Below are 20,633 nucleotides of genomic sequence, written 5' to 3' on the forward strand. Positions count from 1 at the left end.
AGATTATATACAGTACTTCCTAAATTAAGTCCTAAATTAAAACCATGGATGATAGTTTCATCAAGACCTTTATTTAGACATATATGTTGTTCACAATAGATGTGCAAATGTATTCCAAACGATTCCTGAAGGATCAAAATATCAATCTAGACAGAAATGTGACACAATACAAAAGCATCTTTGTACGCGAGGCTGTCTCTGATGTATTTTGTTTCAACTACTGTATATCCTGCTGCAGAGAGCTTCCTGCTCAGGGAGCTTCCTCCTTGGCTTGTTCTGGAGAAACTAAAGAGACTGATAATTGCAACATGATGACTGAGAAATCTCAGAAGAATTCTGTTCATAATGTCCAGCTGCAAGGAGAGGGAAGAATACACTGGAATTACATGACATTGACATCTGTCCTAGTTGTTGACAGTTTTCCCTGAGATATCCACTTGCATCCATAGTGATTCAGTTGATTATGAAGTCTCAGTGGACAGGTTTTAAATATGTTCAACCATCTCAGAGTGGGAAAAACTTAAATCTACATAACTTCAAACTGTTCTTTGACTAGAAACCTGGAGAGTTTGTCAACCCAGGGTTCATGGTTAGAGTTGTTTTTTGGCTGAGACCACATTCTGGAATACTCCTCTGTGCACTGTTCAATGAGTTAGTTATTTAAATGCTGCTCACAGCAGTATCTGCAATCATGTGTTGACTGTTTACTACTTTAGGTGTTGGAAGACATTGGAACCAATCACTCAGGTCTTCAGTTCTTTACTACAAAGTCCAGTTGCCTAAGAATCACATTTCCTTGGATAATGACATGTTCAGCAGCCCAAACTTGTGTGTGTATATGGTTGAAGAGCGCCATCTCCTGGCTGCTATTCAAGTCATATTGTGAGGGACTGATGGCTGCCAGTCGGGTTTCTCTCCTGACACACAGGATATAGAGGATTATTTTCAGTCAGGAGCTAACTTTATTTATTTTATGTAGCTTACCCTGTACAACACTGTTACCATAAATTAAAGGAAAACCCATCTGGTCAGTTATCTGATAGTGTCTTTAACAACAGTACTGTGGCTTCAGTTTGTTTTTTCTTTAAACTTGATTTTTGAGAGAAGTTGATCTCAACAAACAGATTAGACCCTTATTTTGTGACCTCACCAAAACTTGTTAATTCATTTGAGATACTCTGGAGTAAACACTGTCATCTGCTGGTGATGACAGGGAAGTGAAGCGTCATCCCCAAACAGAGACAGTTTTGTCTCTACAAGTCTGCATTTCAGCTGAAAAAGTTCAGCTGAAATGCCAATCCCTTACAACTTGCGCCATGTTGACATGGCATGGATCATTATATTGTTCTCATTCATGTTTTCTCATTCATGTTTTCTCTTGTATTAGTAAGCGGAAGCCAAACCCAGTTGTCAACGGGTGAGGGCAATCGCAGGGCACACATATACACAAACAACCACTCTCTCTCACACCTACGGACAATTTGGAATCACTTAATTAACCTGCATGTCTTTGGACTGTGGGAGGAAGCCTGAGTACCTAGAGAGAACCCACGCAGACAAGGGGAGAATATGCAAACTCCACACAGAAAGGCCCTGGTCTCTGCACCACCGCGCCGCCTTTCAGTATATAATGAACACAATTTACAACAATTTATGCCAAGGGTTGGAATTGAACTGGAAACCTTGGGTTCAACATCTGTCTCATATCAATGTACCTGTATATCAAAACAGAAAAACAAGGTTTTCTAAATTTATCATCTATCAACATGTAAAGCTTTAGTATGGAGGATTAGGTCAGGAAAAATCCCTTTCTCCTTTTTTCCGCTCCCTTTTTTCTTCTCTTTTATTCTTCTCACTTCTTCCCCATGCTCTGTCTTAACTCCCCAGATAGACTACTCTTCCACAGCTTTGGACCAGTGGACAAACACCATGGCTGGTACGTTGGAGGCCCATGCAGGTTCTAACCCTGACCAGGGACAAAGAAAAAATCTTTAAAAAACCTTGTCCCCTGGGCCTCCCACATCACAAAATCAACACCATCGAGAGTTTCCTCACGAAGCCCTATTTGGCAAAAGGCAATGCTGGCAGCCCGGAAACACAGAGAATGCAGGTTTGATCCTCAAATGGTTTTTAGGCTCATCAGTAGTGGAATCCATGGTCCCATAGGCACTCTTTTGCATAATCATTTATATATTCATTTAATTAGAGGGGGATTTGGAGTGTGTGGGCACAGATGGAATGTGTAGGTGTGTGGGATAGTGAGGAATGGAATAAAAAGAATGGTTTATATCCACATATTTATTTATTTATTTAAATACTTCTTTATACAAAGGTCTTTATGTATTCATTCATTTACATTTTTAAGGTGCATGTACTATTTGATGTTGTGGGGGTAGAGGACTGTTTATTTATGTATACATCCGATTGAATGTTTTAAGTCTGTTGTGTTCTTTATTCATGTTTTTAACTTACTGCATGATTCTGTTGTACATGACGTGTACTTATAGCACTTTATCTATGCCTGTCATATATGTGCATTTCCTTTATGTGCTCTATTTTATCATAATATATATTGTTCTTAGTTTCCAAATAAAGAACAATATAGATACGAACACACGAGTGTTCCGCGTTATGAATTTCAATCAATCCTACAGTTACACTTTATTCAGTTCTTTCTACCTCATTTTCAAAACAAAGTTACTGATTTGTTGATGAGATCTTGACTGATGTATCAAATCAATCAAATCTGATGTTTACATGACACCAGCCAGGAATTGAACTATGCAATTTATTAAACATCATAATAGAGTGTATAATGAATCATCTTTTTTTGTGTGAAACTCTATCCCACCCCCACATGCACACACTCCTCCCCCTCATTCTCTCCTCCGACAGTATCTTCATCACACATTTCCCTGTTCCACATCTTCCTTAAATGTATGGGCATAGGATGCATTCCTTTCAATTCATTTATCATCTCATCATCTGTCCTTTCCTCCATCACTCAAGTCTTCCGAATATAGCCTAAGAAGAGCTGACCATGGAGACTGAAGCAGAGCAAGAGGGGGAGGCGGCAAATTTGCTAGAGTAGGAGGAGGAGAAAGGTGTGGCTTCTCCCAGTTACCCTTAGCAACCCCCCTGTCAGTCACAGCCTCAAGAACCTCCTCTTTCCCTTCCACTTCGCCATTCCCCTCCCCCCAGCGAGGGAGGCGGTGGAGGGAAGAGGGGGAGGTGGTAGATGCTTGAACAGCAATATCAGGAGCAAAAGAAACATCGTTTATCCCTCCTCTGAGACTTCCCCTCCTCTCATCCACCACCTCTGCACAAGCTCCAGAAGAGGCGACTGTCGGTGGTGGACATTTATTCTGACAAGAGGTAGATTTTTGTGGCCTTCCTGGCTCTGGCATCTACTGCTTCTCTCATGGAGCCTCTACCCCAAGGACAGTCGCTGAGGCACTATACTGCCTCCCGGCCACGGCCAAGACGCACACACTTAAAGCCCCCTTTCTACAGGCCGCAGGTAAGAACAAACAGACACACTAACATTCAGTCTCACTAATGAATATACACACTCACAATTTTGTGGAAAAAAATAAATCCGCAATTGTGCTCTATAGACAGAACTGGCATATGCACACAGACACAGATCATACAATCACTCACACACACACATAGAGACTGCCCTCAGTAAACACTAGCAATCAGGATAGAGGGAAGACGGGAGCAGAAAGATGGAAGGAGGATGGAGGGAAGAGAACAGGTGGTAGAAAGATAATTGCAGGACAGCAGATGGATCCTTGAAGAGAATAAGATGCACAATCTATCTGCAGAGCTATCAACCTATACAGCAATGGAGCCATCTAGTCAGCTGTTGTTTTATTGCTGGAGAAATAATATTAGCCATCTTTCCATTCTCATAGGCACTGTGTTCCCTGTTTGTTTCCACCCACACACACCCTTGGGGAATTCTTTCAGTGACTCACTTATTCATGTTTTCACATTAACAGTTGTGTGTCTGTTAGCTGTCTGTCACTGTGTTCGGTTTTAAAAGATAATGATCAGCACTCAGCTTTAAGGCCGAAATTTGTCACTAAATTAGGAACTATCTATCTGAAGTATGGACTACATTGCAATGGATACAAATCAAACTACGTCAGTGCGACAGCTACATTCTACAACAAAAACACTAACGGTTCCTCTTGGTTTCTCGTCCTGAGGGTCCCTGCTGTTGTCTAATATCTCTTAAGACCTAAGACCTTTCTGAATTTCGGAGGACTGTGTACAGGCTTGGAACCTATGACCTTTTCCTTTGTACAGTCGTCTCCAGCGGGCCGCTGTAGTAAACATTTCTTACTGCCTGAAAGTGCAGCATACCACACACACACACCACGTCTACATTGCAGTGTTTCTTCAGCTGTGGTCATATTGTTTCATCGGGGTCAGCCCTATGTTCCCTCAGCCCAATGGAACATAGGGCCTAATTTTGAAAAAATCTTAGAAATGAGGGAACATAGGGCTGAGGGAACGTAGGGCCTAATTTTGAAAAAAATCTTAGAAATGAGGGAACATAGGGCTGTGGGACCATTGGGCTGAGGGAACATAGGGCTGTGGGAACATAGGGCTGAGGGAACATAGGGCTGAGGGAACATAGGCATGCTCCCGTTTCATCCTGCTCATTCTCAGGCATTAAATCAGCCTGCTGGGCATAAAGATTCATAAAGATGGCCGGAGAAGTACAGTAAATGCAAAGGAGAACTACCTTTTACATCGCTGATTACTTGCGACATATTTTCTTTCCAATTTACCATCCCCCTGTTAGTAATCATGAGTGACATCGTTCTACTGTCCAGCTTACAGGTGTTTTCCTGCAGAATTTCTTCAAATCCCTTCCTGTTGCCCTATGCTACAGCGCCCTCGTGTGGCCGATAGTACAAAAATAGAACACAACACAATGCATGTACCGACAAAACACAGTGGGCTAATCATGTATATAATCAATATAAGGAGCCTTCATGAATTAGCTGCACTTATCAGTATTTAGTGTGGTGCTGTCGAAGTTGTGTTTTATAAACTGCCCCCAATAAGTCCGTCCATGTATTATAAGTGTGTTTTCTGTTTTTTAGGATCCAGACTCAAAGCCAGAGGATGAGGGGATGGGCAGAGTGGATGAAGGAGTAGAGGAATTCTTCACTAAGAAACTTATCAAGGACTATGCACTGTGAGCACCGCCCTCTCACATGCTCAATGCGCTCACATTCTGTACTGTGAGGTGTTGTTAGTCTGTATGATCCTTCTTTATCAGTGTACCTGATCTAAACATGTCTCTTTAGTCCTTGTTGTAGTACTGAGTGTCTCTTCTTGTGTGTGCTCTTTCTGCTGTCTCTCCACAACAGAAAAGGCCAGTGGGAGGAGTCAAACCCTTCCCAAGCCACTCCCTCAGAGTCAAGCCCCACCCCCCCAGCCTCAGATTCATTGTCCTTTTCATCTAACATAAATTTTCCCTCCACCACCACAATTGTCACCTCTCCATCTGCTCCATCCAGTGAAACACCCTTAATACCCCCTGATGTTGCCTCTCTTCCCCCATCTTACACTTCTCCTGCCTCCTCTTCCATTACCTCAACTATCACATCCACCACTGCCGCCACATTTCCCTCCAAAAACATTAAAAAAAAGTTTGGTGACTTCTTTGTCTTCAAGAGGACTCGAGCTGGCCGACCTGCCAAAGCAGGAGGGGGAGAAGGGGGAGGAGGGAGAGAGGGGGTGAAGGTCAAAAGGACCTCTATTTCAGACCTCATTCGACCCCTTTGTGAGGCCAAAGAAAAGGAGAGAGGGAAGAAGAAAGATAAGGAAAGAGACTCTGTGGAGGATAGTAACATTTGTAACGATGCCACAATCACAGAAGAAACCATTGCCACCAGCCACAATCTCACAGGTGACAGGAGAGACACAACCTCATCTACACTGACCATGATGACACCTCCTGGTGAAATCGCTCCCTCTTACCTCACCAGCAATTCCACAGTGTCTGACCTCCCCACCGCTTCACTCTGCAACATAGACAAAGATGCCAGAACCTCACCTTCTACTTTGTCTGACCAAACCCCTGGTCCTGTGGCCACAGCACTAATGACGCCATCAGTTATTGAGCAGGAGTGGGGCTGTGTTGGAGGAGGGACACAGTATGAAGGGAGGAGACTGAAGGCCACCAAGAGGTCACTGAGAGACGGCAAGAGTCACAGTCTCATCCTGCTGACTGGAGGAGAGCCTGAAGACAAGGAGAATCCTCACAGTAAGGTGAGTCTGTGGCTAACTAATCCCACAGTACAGACATGACATACTTAGTATGTCATGTCTGTATGTGTAATGTCAGAGTTCACACCAACACGGCACACTTCTCAGATCATTCAGACGTCATATGCACTTGAGGATTTATGCTTCCCTTGCTTGTAGGGTTTTGTCTCGTGTCCAGACTTGAGACTTGTTAATTTTCCCCAAGTGGTGTTTATAACATAGTCTCAAATAACATATGGGTGTTCTTTAATTATCAATACATTAGCAAGCCTGGCCTTTCCGATGTGCCCCTGCTGATACTACACAACACTGCAAGCTGCAATGGTACTAGCACATAGAAACTGGACTTCTTTGGGGGTTATTCTGAAGCTACACAGCTGTCAATCATGCATGTTAGAAATGGGACATAGCTGTGTTAATTAATTTATTTGAAACTATGAATGAGCTTTAATTATGATTGATGATGATTTTCTAGGAAAGAGACTTAAGAGGACACTTTTTTTGTTTTTTTGTTGCTTTTATAGATGTGGAAACCCTAAAAATAGTATAATGAGTTTTTGTTCTTCCAGAAGCATGTTTCAGAGAGCAGCCCTAGTTTGGAACAGAGGCTTCAGCTGATGCTACACAGAATAGGTGTGGTCCAAAGCCCACCTGCTGTCACCACATCAAGCCAGGTAGGGTGTGTGTGTGTGTGTGTGTGTGTTTGTGTGTGTGTGTGTGTGTGTGTGTCAGACAGTCTTTTTCTCTTTTCTTTCTTTTTCTTTTTCTCTTATCTTTAATGATGTAGCATTTATTTGATGTGTGTTGCTGATATAAGCATTGTGTAATATTGTGTATGTTTACAGAAGAAAGAGGAGGACCTCAGAAAGACCAGCTCTGAGGGTAAGTCTGTGTCAATCTGTCTCCATCATTACAGCATACATCATTTATTTTGAGCAGATTAAAATGCCAAATTGTCTGCAGTCATTGGAAAAAGAAGAAAAATGGTCACAATGCTTCTCATTGCACTAGTTTTGTTGAAAAGATGTTCAATGTATTTAAAATGTCGCTGAGTATTTCTATTTGGGTAGTGGTCCATGACCAGGTCTGGATGTAGACTGTTGGGCCTTAGTAGAGGTATATGCACTACAGTGAGTGCCATTCTAGTATATATGGGTAAGAAATAATAATGGTCCAAGAATACTGCCCTGTGGGACATCATAGTGTAAATTCAAATAAACTCTTCAAACTGTTATCTTCTTCCCCCTTCAGGTCGTCCTCCAGTTATTCAGTCATATTGATTTTAATGTGTAATGCTTATGTCGCACCGCTTACCACTAATATTTTCTGCTTCGTTCTCTCTGTATGCTTTAGGTGCTATTTTAGACAAACCTGAGCCACCTCCCACATTTACCAAGCCCAGATCAATGTCCACATCATCAGGTATGAAATGTATACCTACAAAAGAATCACATCCATAAAGACAAAGGAAGTGAAGTGACTTAAATGAACTTTCACAGGTTTGCTTAAACTGCGGTGTGCTTAAATGAACATTAATCATACCACATGTATTTCTGTCTCTCCTTCTGCTCCAGCTGACCCAAGGTATCCTATACAAATGTCAGACCCTATCCCAGTGGACCGTCTGCTTCAGCCCAAACCTTTGCCCGCCGCACACCCTTTGGGCCCCCTGCCAAGCAAACCTGCCGTTGCTACCAAGCCTCCCCACCCCAACCTGGCTGCTACAGCAGGAGAAAGAAATCCCCCTTCCTCTTTTCCTTCATCCAGAAGCTTAGCAGAGAGAGACCAGCCCACACTTCACATACCTGGGCACAAATCTGGTGACAGTCCAGCACAGGTAATATCACCAACAACAGATCTCAAAGTATTCTGCTCTCGTTGTCTCATCTGTCTCATTGTCAGTCAGTTGGATAATCGTGTTGTTGTATAAGTACAGTCCATGGGAGAAATCAAACAATTAGAAATGATCCTAAATTAGTATCCCATATTATATTGTATGTTAGCTCACCTTGTTCTTTCCACCTGTAGAATGAGAGCCAAGATCATCCTCTGGGCGGAGCCTCGGCTCCATCACCCAGGAGAGATGTGGCCCCCCTATCGCCATGGAGAGGATCAGTCACAGACAGTAGGTGCTCGGGAACCGCAATCAGTTCAGATGAGGGCAGATGTATTATTTGAAGATGAGGAGCTTTTGTGACTTTATAAATAGTTCTACCTTAGAAATCACTTCTCCAACTTAACAAATAAAATTCATTACATTACGATCATTTGGCAGACGCTTTTATCCAAAGCGACTTACATTACATTACCACCCTTCGCAGAGGGGGGAGCAATTGAGGGTTGTTTTTTTTTACGATCATTTGGCGGACGCTTTTATCCAAAGCGACTTACATTACATTATATTATATTGAATTTTATTTGGGTTCAGTGCCTTGCTCAGGGGTGCCTCGGCAGGGACTCGAACCGGCAAACCTCCGGTTCCCGAGCGAAAGCTCTACCCACTGAGCCACTGCCTGCCTGCTTAGCATTTGCTGAGTGATGTCCTTTAGTGCTGCCCTCTCCTTTTTCTGAATTACTACATTCCTTTCCACATCAACAACACCGTCTATGTGTGCTGCACTCCTCTAGGGGATCTTCCTAAGCCACATCTACGTTTGAAGCCCCTCTCACAACGCCGAGCGGTGTCTGTCTACGAGGACAGTCTGGCCATGACACAAGGTGAGGGCTCTGTGTCTGACTGTATGTGTATGTAGGTGTCAACTCTTTATCTTCCTTCCTGCCTGAATCTGGCTTCAAGGTCACTTCATTGACATTGCCCTGCTGTAGAAATGTTCCAATCAGCAAGAGTTGCTGGTCAGTCGTCTAGTCTAATGCGGCAACTACCAAATGGTCCTCTCCACACATTCTGAGCTTGAGTCCCATCCCACCTTGACTGACATTAAAATAACATGTAAACTCCATCCAAAACATTATTAACATTTTATCCTTTATCCATTTAATTCCTATGGTTTCTCACAGAGCTGAAGGAAGTCTTACAGAGATCCCCCCTCCGTTTCCAGGGTAACAGAGGGGACCTGCCCACCTGCACTGAATATCCAACCAGTGGGGAGGAAATGCATCTGAATCGGAGGGCAGAGAGAGGTGGGGTATAGGTAGAGGAATTTCATCTTGCAAACAAGGGAAGCTTTTAAATGGACATGCACAAATAATGATGACAGGACACTCAGCCATCTTGTGTTGAATCCAATACAACCCCGGAGTAACACTGATGTGCTATTGTGTCTGTCTCTCCTTCATCCATGCAGCCAGTGAAGCAAGGGCCAAACCGGCAAATTATAAGAATGTCAAGAGGGAGGACCTGAACCCTGAGAGAAGCTTGGCCGCTTGTGGAGTGACTGTAGATGAAAACGTACAGCCATCTGTACTAGCTCTGCCCAGTCAGGACAATCCTCCAGGGCTAACTCAAAGCCCAGCACATCCTATAGTTATCTCCATAACCAAAGAAAAGATGTCCGATACTACCCCGACCCGATCCCAAACCCATGGAAAAACACTGATGTCCCCACTGTCCCCAAGTAAAATCCCATCTGCATCTATATCCCTGGGAAGCCCCCAGTAAGAGACCACAGACAACAAGTCAACACGATGGCGACCACAGAGAACACACAGGAGAGGAGAGACAGAAGACAGAACCAGCAGACCAAAAGAACGCACAAAGAATACCCCAAGAAGCAAAGAGAGCTCCATGACATCACCAATATCGGGAAGTTGGAGTGTCCACAGGCACCGTAACCATGAGTGAATATGTGACCCTCCTATGGGACGGGATGGAAGGGTCGCCCAGTGTCAGCCAATAAGAAGAGATGTCATTGTTATCTGATGCTTCTTCAATAAATACAAATATATTTCCCAACAAAACAATGTCCCTAGTTAAATCTCTCTCACTCACACACACACACACACACACACACACACACACACACACACACACACACACACACACACACACGATATTTTAAAGTATTTATTACAAACAGCGTCATTTCATCTTTGCTCAAATAATCAAATCTATTATAATTTTGCCAACACGATTACTTGGAAGTAGTAAATACATACAGTGTAAAGGCAAAAGCAGCTGTTATACCTAAATTCCATCAAAAAAAGTCAGACAGGAATCTCAGGATTTTGTAGATTCTCGTAAAATTACAAGGTTACACAGATTTAACCATTTAGTGCAAGTGTGGTGTCAAAAAAACACGCAAAGTCATCGTTGGGCGTAAAAATCAAAAGGCTACAAAGAACCTGGAAATAATTCACAAAATGACAAACCTGTAAAAGATACCGTCACTGATACATCTCTCCTCCGCCTTTGTAAAGTTTGCTCATATTTACACTTGCTTGGTAAAGATCGTTTGCGTGTGACGTAAGCAAACAAAGACATCGAGAGGATGAGTAAAGAAAGGAGGAGAGAACATTCGTAGGCTGTGCAGTATTGATCAGGACGTCACACGGCGGACAAAGGAGAGAGATTGACATTGGTTGTCCAAAACACCCAAATGCAAAGACTTACAAAAACCCTTAATAACGCCTAAAATAACATTTCAGAGTGAGGGTTGGACAGAACAAAAGGGAGAGACGATGATTAAGAAAACAGCCCTGATGACAATTAAACAACAAACGTTGCTTAGGTTCCAATTTAAGGCATCAAGGAAAAAAATCAAAATGTTCGTACGGACATCGTCGGGTCGTGCCCATAGAGTCGACCATTCGCCTGTCTGACCACCTTCCTCTCCTGTCTCTCTCCCCCCAGAAGTTGCAGGTCCCTTGACTCGACTGTAATGTCACACACCTTCAGAAAAACCCCAAATGAAACCCACGTGTCATGATTTGATTGTTTGTTACTTCCACCTTCTCTTCCTCTCACTGGCCATCACTCACCACTGGTCTGACTTCAAAACAGAAGAGTTGTTTGCACCGATAATGCGCTTATAAGAAACTGCGGCAGGTGGGGACTCTGCAAGACAGTTCGTACGTTTGAGACAATCTGTGTGTGTCGTGACAGCATAAAGTGGGATTTGGCCCCCGGCTGGGTTTGTTCTTTAGATCAGCCAAACAGCTGTATGCTACTAGAAGTCAAGAGGAGGGAGTTAGGCAAGCAGAGAGGAAGACTCAAGGTCCAGAATGTCGAAACAAACATCCGAGAATGTTGCACAACTGTCTCGTCTTTTGTCTCAGCGGTGAGAGGCCATGATGGAGACGTTCCTGGAAAGTCCTCATGTCTGTTGGGAACACTGGGGCCTTTAGGGGGGGGAACGAGTCAGACAGCTTCCCCTCACCTGACTGAATTTAAGTTTTCTGTTGACTTTGGTTAATCACTTTGGGTTTGATAGCACGGAAAACACGGCATCATCATCATCAGCATGCACGACCGCAGCACTTTTGCTCCCAACAACCTGTGCATTTGAAATGGTATCAATATATAATTACTTCATGAAAGTTGCTCGTGTTAACTTTGACTTAGAAATGCACAGTTCCCCAACTTTGATGTAAGGTATTTGGTTGATGTCATTCAGAAAGTAGGAGAGAACCATTGGCCCAAAACTCCAGGATAACTAGGGTGTAACGACAATCTGAAAGTTCGGAGTTAATTAGAAAGCCAAGTCGTCAAACACTCAGAGGGCCTGGTAGTGCTGTGGAACGGGCGGGGTCATCTTCAACTTTGCATGCTGGTCATTCTTGTTGATTATGAACTTTGATCCATGGAACCAAAAACCGTTCTGGTCCTGGTTGAGTGGCGACATGTTTTTGGTTGACACGTTTCCCCAGAAGTGCATTGATCGACTGGTGGATTTGGTCTCGGGCGAAGTGAAATGTGTGCATCTCTCATCTCTTATTTAGAGAAGTGGTGACTGTGAAGTAAGCGTAGGTCCAACCCAACGCCACCGCCGCTGCTAGAGGGTGGCAAGAACCCTGAGGAATGAGATAATGAGGACGCAGAAAGACTGTCCCACGCCAAAAACCAGCGCCTCCAAAGAGATCATCCTCTTTCCCGCTGCCTTGTATACACCAGCTATGGCTGCACCTGGAAGAAAAAAACAAAATAAAAATCAGAACGTTTTTATACACTTAAAAACCTTCATTTTGCTGAGATTAAGACACTAAATTTGCCAAATTTCAAATGCCAATTCTATACATTGATGGCAGTAACTGAGCTGGACTAGGCGTTTAGAAATTAATATGTTACAGCCTTTAAACATCTTAATCTTTATGAATATATTCCTTTATTATGGCGTACTGAAGAAGAGGAGGGTTAGAGAGAGCTAGGGAGTAAACAAGTGATTGTTACATAATGGACCTGAAGAAGACGCAGTTACTAATTTGTTTCCTAAATTTATACCACGTTTAAAATAACTCTAAAATAACGGTGAGAACTAATTTTCGTGAAACTAGTTCCCAAGCACAGCTGCTGTGTGAGGCCCATAATGTTTACTCAGAGCAGTGGACAGATTACAAAGTGTTACAGGGAAAATAATCTTATTATCCTTTGAGATTCCAAGCAGACACACACACACACACACTCACGGATAGAGGACTTACTGGTGAGGACTCCTCCACACACTGGTCCCAATATGCCCATGAGGAGGATTGCAATAGGCATGAATCGTGCCACCTTGTGCTGGCGCAGCGTGGCCAGGGAGAGGAGAGCAGCAGGCAGGTGGAAGACCAGAGACGACACCGCTGCCCACAGGAACACTCCATACCACATCTCTGCACAGACACACACACATACATGTCACATTAACCATGTCCATCCTAGTAAAACTCAGCACACTCTAAGTACAAATCAAGAGCACTTCTTTGTTTAGATGAATTCTATGTTCATGTATTTGAGTATTCGTGAGCCGCTTTAACAAACACAGGAATGTTAATCTTTCTCTGGCATTTCAAAACAGCTACAAAGCTCATTAAAGACAAAAAAAGAATTTTAAAAAAAGAATAAAAATAAGAACGAAAAAACTGTCAAACGAATAATAAAAAACAATAAACAATACACATAAATGATTAAAAATATATAGATAAAAGTAAACAAAAATAAATAATGAATGAATGAAAGCGAATGCGTCATGAATTTACCATTAATCGGTTTGTGAGCAAATCTATTGGAAATCATTCATAATGTAACTTTAATTTGTTTATTTTTTTAATTTCACTGGATCAGGAAGTAACATAGCCGAGCAGGCAAACACACACACACACACTGCAAACACGTCCAAACTATTTCTCCATCAAACACAACAGGTGACGTAGATTATTTAGCTTTAAACTGAGGAGAGCCGTAAACAACGCAGCTTTATAAAGTAGCGTCGTGTTTACTACAACAGATAGCCTCCAGAGCTAACGAGCTAATGAACCCGGGCCCACCTGAGAAGTCGCTGAGAGATGTGTCGTTTCCTCGGTTTGTGCCATTTTTCCTAGGCACTAGATTCAAACTGAGTATCTGCTGGACAAACCCTATCTCGTTGTATCTGTCCTGCATGTCTCACACAGGGATACTAGCCGAGACAAACGGCCAAAGTGGAAGAATCAGCCTCAGGAGCCTTCATTCTTCTTCCCCTTTAGTCTTCTTCTTCTGCGGCGGGTAGCAAGCAGCGAAGTGGTGCATTAGCGCCACCGTCTGGACTGGAAGTGTGGAGCGGACAACCCGTTTCTTTTAAGACATTAATTATTGCTGATATACAAATCAGGCGTTGCTCTGCTGAACATTCTAACACTTCACTGTTACTGTATCATTACAATGTATGAGTACTCCTGTTGAATATCGCTCCAACCCACATACACACACATGGGCTGGAGTCCAAATGAACTGAAGTTGTTTTGGTTAGTTTCAGAGGTGAGATTCTCATGGTTTGGGATTTTTTTTGGTATTTTCATCAATAAAACCCGTATTTCAACATGTAGTTGGGCATAGTGTCCTCCCTATATTTTCATGTATAAAGTATGATAAATAATAAATAATTTGCAAAGGAGGCGTTTTACACTGGGTCGCACTCTATACCAGTAGATGGCGGTAAACACCAAAGCATCATCAAGCAGAAGAAGAAGAAGAAGAAGAAGAAGAAGAAGAAGAAGAAGAAGAAGCAGAAGAAGAAGATGAAGAAGAAGAAGAAGAAGAAGAAGAAGAAGAAGAAGAAGAAGAAGAAGAAGAAGAAGAAGAAGAAGAAGAAGAAGAAGAAGAAGAAGAAGTAGTTAAAAATTAAGCCGATAGGTGGCGCCCTTGGCCTTGTACGTACCCGTCAGTCACGTCATGACGTCATCAATAAAGCATACTTTTTAAGCATATTTTTTGAAAACATTTTTCAGCCATTACGGGCACAGGACACGACTAATATTTGAATAAAAAAGGCAATGAAATCATGGGCTATGAGATGCTTTAATATTTGATTAATTTTGACCCCTTGTGCTTGCGGTTGATGCTACCGGAAATTACGTCGAATAGCACCGACTCCTACAAAGGAAGGCGCTGAGATAGTAATGCATTTATGCCTACATTTGCCCTAAATTAACCACAGTTTTGCTGAAAAATGATGAACTACTCTGATTATGACTCTGACGGGTATTCTTCGAATGATGATGTAGACTACGTCCCTTCAGGTGAGCGTTATTATGTCACAAACAATGCAGTAAATCCATGTGTACTACATTGGGAAGGAAGGAGGGTTTGAAGTGGACTGAATATAGTTAATAACTTTATGATAAGGTGTAATTATGTGATTAATTACAAATCGCGACGTGTCTGTAGTCACAACAATCTGTAGTAGACATTAAGCATGTGAGATGAACAATACCTAATGAAAACACAGCCATTCTAAAAAGGGGTAGAAAGCGCTCCCTGGTGGAGAACAGCAATGCTTCATCGTCCTGGAGCATGTGGGACAGTTGGGCTATAGAGTGCTTATCCCAAACGACATCCCATATTTATGTGTCCACATGGTGAGCTTGTACTTTGATGATTATACTGTGTTTGTTCGTTTGCTCCAAATGCCATAACACGGTTTTATACTCGTACTATTTCCCAATGCCCTTAAAGCTCGCATCTACAGTCCTTTTTGAATGAAAACAAATGTGTGTGTGTATATATAGAATGTTGACTTGGTTTATGGTCATTTCTTGGTCTAATAAGATTACATATAAACAATGTATGTAATGTGATGTAATAGTAACGTTACTTGAATCTTCTCAACGTTATTTCCATTTATTTGTTAGTGCAAATATGAATTTGGCATGTAATTGTTTACAATATTTTAAATATGAAATGCATTGACTATGCACAGAGGTGTAAATTTGTACTGCCGATCATCTGGACACACACACTCTCTGAGATCAGGCAGGATCAGTGTGTCACCTACACCTAAATTCTTAATAAAAGAAGAATTTCAAGATATCAGAAATCAAGAGTCATTCTTTACTTGAAATTGCAGTTGTGTCGTGAAAATGCACCATCGCCGTAGTGAGGTGTTGTTTTTAATGTGGCAGTGTTTTGTAAAGGCTCATTGGTTCTGCAAATGAGTTAGTAAATGTGTGGAAAGGGCCGACGGAGACACATTTCATGGAAACATAAAAGAAAAGCCAGTAAAAAAGGCCCATAATGAACATTAATGGATGAAAGTTCGAGCCAGCTGACAGAGATTAAATGTAAAACCTGGTTGTCTTTAAAAAAATATCTCTTTTGGAAAAAAAAAGGTTTAGTTTAGTTCACAATAGGAAGGCTTTGCAATTTCTTCCGCAACTGAGGGTAAAATACCTGTATGCCTTTCTTTGTATCCCCACTTTCAGATGATAACCTGAGTGAAGATGACCTTGCTCAATGTGAGAAAGAAGAGCCCTTAAATGAGAACGACGACGTCCCACATCATGACATATTTAGCAAGAAGAAGAAGAAAAAGAACAACACCAGTATGAGGTGGGAGGAAGAGGCGGCTGCAGACAAAACGGCCGCAGCTTCTCAACTTTAGGAGCGGGGTCATGGGAGGAGATGTCTTCATTTACACTTCCACTGCTTTTTGGCTTGATGGCACTGGGAGATCATGATCCTAATTCACTGATATCTTCCAAAACATTTCTAGAAAGATGACAAAAAGCACTGAAGAAGGAGAAGGGGAGGACGGCAGGACAGAAGACGCTGCAAAGGAAACGGCTCATGACGAATCGAGCCAGAAGAAGAAAACAGACGACCTCTGGGCCAGTTTCTTGTCTGACGTTGGATCACGACCTAAAGACGAGACGCCTGCCTCGCAATCCAGCAGCACACAAAAGGTATGTGTGATGATCAGTGTTGGACCATTACATCATTCTGAACTATCTTAAGTGTTTGTGTGTGTCTGTATATTTTGTCTCTCTCAGTCTACTTCTGTATTGTTTGTTTCGTATTGTAATTAATCTATCTTATCTTATTGAAGGTTTCCTCTTCGTGTGTGGAACCGAAAGCATCAGCACCTGCGAAAGTCACCATCACTCAGGTCTTTGACTTTGCTGGAGAGGAAGTCCGGTATGTGTCTACCTCATCTTCACAACATTGTAGGACGTCCACCCCGAACATCAGCAGAGATTTACACACTCTGAGCTAATTCTGGCTGCTACAATCCTTCCCTGCCAGTGTGTCGAATATTTTATGTAAATACCTGTATATTGTGTCTTGAATGTTTGGACCCATGTTGGACCAAAGACCAGTCCTGGACAATAAATGATTGGTTCTCTGTCTCAGGGTAAATAAAGAGGTGTCGGCCGACTCCAAGGAGGCCAAGAATTATCTGAAGAGCCAGAATACCCAAGAGGACGAAAACGGAGTGGAGGAACAGAGCTCATCACCGCGGATACAAGACGATCCTGGCCCGAGGTACATCCATAGTGTTATCTGTTTCCATTATGTAGTGCAGGTTAGATCAGCCAATAGCAGCACTTTGGAGGTGGACAGATAAAGGTGACGAACAAATTCCGTTAAAGAACAGTTACGCTCACATCTAGCGTCAGTTAATCATCACACACACACACACACACACACACACACACACACACACACACACACACACACACACACACACACACACACACACACACACACACACACACACACACACACACACACACACACACACACACCACCAACAACAACAGTGTTTTGAGTTTAAGTCACACAGGCTCAAAGCAATCTGCCCGTTTTTTAGTAAACCATTATATACTGTATAACTTCATTATCTTTACAGAGTTGGGTATGTAAATATGTTTTATTCCCCCCAAAAAAATGAGCTGCTACAAACGGAACACTTCCTGCTGTTCCCGCTTCTGCCTGAAGTTTCTTCCTGTTAAAGGGGAGATTACAGTACTAAAATGTTTGTTACTTTTAACGTCATGTTGTTTCAATGCGACTTTAAACTAAAGCAAGCATGTGAGAGCCTTACATGCACTCTAAGCCCGGCTACAACACGAGGGGCTCTGTCTCCTGCTAAGCACAGGCCTGGATAATCTCACGGCTAATCTAACGCACTGTTGTTACCAGTTTAACAAATCTTTTGTGCGCCACAAAATATTTCCCATCCCCTTAGACAGGAAACATCTTCCAACGGACAGGAGGTGGAGGAGGTCCTCCCAGAAGGCCATTTCCTGTTTATGCCTGTGTGTGTATGTGTGAGTAAGTGTGTGTGTGTGTGTCCAGCAGAACAGGAAAGAGCTATCTGCACCCCTCCCTTAGGGCTTATAAGCACACAGATCAGAGCATCTGAGGCCCAGCTGAGATAAGGCTGTCACTGTTATGTAACGTGACTTTACATGGCAGTCAGACTCCCGTTTCAACATCAGATTTAATCGAAAGAGAGAACTCAGAACAGAGCAAATGTAGGTCAAATGCTTGATCCTCAGGAGACGGTACGGCACGGCACTGAAAGGCTCACAGATGGTGAATACATGAAAGAGTCCTTCATTCAAATATCACTGCGTCTATTCTCAGACAAAAACAAAACAGAGATAGGTCAGAAAATGAAAGACCTGCCTCTTAACTGCAAAGACGGTCAGAGACAGAGACATGAAACTGCCTCCCAACATCTCCAGTCTGCAGATGAAGGACATCTTTTCCACGATGTCGCCTGTTTGGTTCATACCCCTCAAAATTCCCATTATTACCAATTGACTAAAGATCACAATCAAAGGTTGTCTTGTCAAGAGACCGAGCCAAAGTCTGCGTTTGTGCTCGCAGTGCCAAGCGACCCGCCGGGATGTCGAGCCTCCTGAACCGAATCGGAGGAAAGAAACAGAAGATGAGCACGCTGGAAAAATCAAAGATGGACTGGGATGCTTTCAAATCAGAGGAAGGCATATCTGAGGAGCTGGCCATCCACAACCGAGGGAGAGACGGGTAAGAGACTCAAACTGTTGTTGACTTAAGTAGGCCACCAAACTGTGGGACTGCAGGGGAAGTGATGCAGATTCACAGTTGAAATGTTCCTGCACTTAAATGTGAAACTATTTCTGTGCAGCGCTTTTACACGATTAAAATCAGCTACAGATATAATCTTTGTATTTTTATTGTTTGAGGCAACTGAGAACATTAGATGGAGAGTATAGATACGTCTGGTTTAGTAGGGCTCAGTGTGGTTGGGGTGAGCAGTGGAAAAGTGCAAGTAGTGTTGTCATCTAAAACACTGAACCACAAATCTTTCAGTCCACAAAAACGATTGTGCAGCTGCTTCCTGCGGCGAAGAGCGAGGAGGTGAAGGTCTGTGGCTATGTGGCATCCTCTAAACCTGGAAACAGGTATAATCTTTCTCTCTCTCTCCCTCTCTCTCCCCCATGTGTATTTAGGTATGTGGAGAGGAAGAACTTCTTGGAGCGTGTTGACCACCGTCAGTTTGAGCGGGAAAAAGCAGTGCGACTCAGCAACATGAAACAATGACAGACTGACAGCTGCACACACAAACAAATGAGATGTTTGATCTCTCTCTCTCTCTCTCTCTCTCTCTCTCTCACTCTCACTCTCGCTCTCGCTCTCGCTCTCGCTCTCTCTGTCTCTCTGTCTCTCTGTCTCTCTGTCTCTCTGTCCCATAATGATGTATGTCGGACACGTGAGCTTTGAGGATGGAGGTATAAATAGCTGTGTGTGTGTGTGTGTGTGTGTGTGTGTGTGTGTGTGTGTGTGTGTGTGTGTGTGTGTGTGTGTGTGTGTGTGTGTGTGTGTGTGTGTGTGTGTGTGTGTGTGTGTGTGTGTGTGTGTGTGTGTGTGTGTGTGTGTGTGTGTGTGTGTGTGTAAGTGTGTGTGTGTGTGCGTGTGTTTCTGTCACTGACTGACTGAGTATGTGTGACTGTATTTGTGTCCTCATCAATCCAATTTAAACATTAAACCTTTTTTTTTTTTAAAGCCTGTCCTGACTTTCTTTAGGTTAAGGGCTTTCTTCAGCGTTTGAATCATGTTCAGTCACAGTAGATCAGGAGTCATAAAGAGTGAGCAGAACATTAAGGTGCATTTGGACTGAAAACGTTTGACCTTCATTTCTGAAGAAGAGCGGCGTCCTCCATCCTGTTAGACGCTCCAGTGGAATTGTTCCTTTTAATCGCTGATGCGTCCTTTATTTGTGCTCCTGCAGATGTCACTGATTTAACATCCAGATCTGTCAGAAAGCCATGTTTGAGTCTGAAACAGATCTGAACACAAACATTTATTAAATACAAACATGGCTGCTTTGAAGTCTGTTTGATTTATTACCTTAGAGATGAATTCCTGTCATTAGGAATTCATCATTCCATCTCCAGGTTTTAGTCCTGTCCTTTCTGATTCAATGCTTTTTGTACAGGAATGACTTCTCTGTTCCTTAGACTTTACTATTGAATACTTACTGCTGCCACCGGGTTAGGAGCTCCCCTGTCTGTGCAATCAGTGTGATTCTTAATGTGTTTCGTCATCAATCATTGAGTCACACTGAAGATGCTCTGTGTAGCCCGCATGCATACACACACAGAGGGCATGTGGGGACGATCCAAGTGCATCTGGAGTCTACGTCACAGCCCAAACTGTCTTTCTCCCGCTGTGCTTTTTATTGTTTTGTTTCATTTTCATTTCATTTTGGCTTAAAAGTTGCAGAAGAAATGCATCTTTTTCCCTCAAAAATATTTTTAGGATGTTTTTCAGAGACATAACTAACTACAATAATTAACTTATAATAAACTAAATAATGACTTACATGAATAATTGCTGTAACTGTAAAGTAAATGTGTAAGACAGATCACAACTGTGAAAAAGAAACATCATTCTCATCCACATTCCATTAACATGAACAAGCCAAAATACCATATAT

The 20,633-nt window shown here is 42.6% G+C and overlaps 2 protein-coding genes across 2 annotated transcripts; one reads left to right on the plus strand and one right to left on the minus strand.

The window, feature by feature from the left end:
- Nucleotides 1–10,919: 10,919 nt before the first annotated feature.
- On the minus strand, nt 10,920–13,942 carry tmem170a (transmembrane protein 170A). The gene is made up of 3 exons (XM_076142498.1): nt 13,717–13,942; nt 12,892–13,062; nt 10,920–12,376 (listed from the first exon to the last, which is right to left on the minus strand). Exons 1-3 carry the CDS (start codon nt 13,829–13,831, stop codon nt 12,246–12,248), a joined length of 417 nt encoding a protein of 138 aa, XP_075998613.1. The 5' UTR covers nt 13,832–13,942; the 3' UTR covers nt 10,920–12,245.
- An 817-nt stretch (nt 13,943–14,759) lies between these two features.
- On the plus strand, nt 14,760–20,026 carry cfdp1 (craniofacial development protein 1). Its single transcript, XM_076141802.1, has 7 exons — nt 14,760–14,946; nt 16,129–16,255; nt 16,419–16,608; nt 16,752–16,840; nt 17,057–17,188; nt 18,542–18,700; nt 19,147–20,026. Exons 1-7 carry the CDS (start codon nt 14,877–14,879, stop codon nt 19,235–19,237), a joined length of 858 nt encoding a protein of 285 aa, XP_075997917.1. The 5' UTR covers nt 14,760–14,876; the 3' UTR covers nt 19,238–20,026.
- Nucleotides 20,027–20,633: the final 607 nt, after the last annotated feature.

This window comes from Genypterus blacodes, unplaced genomic scaffold, assembly GCF_046128005.1.
Source record: "Genypterus blacodes isolate CSIRO-AG114 ecotype Tasmania unplaced genomic scaffold, CSIRO-AGI_Gbla_v1 ptg000021l_1, whole genome shotgun sequence".
Taxonomy (NCBI): Eukaryota; Metazoa; Chordata; class Actinopteri; order Ophidiiformes; family Ophidiidae; genus Genypterus; species Genypterus blacodes.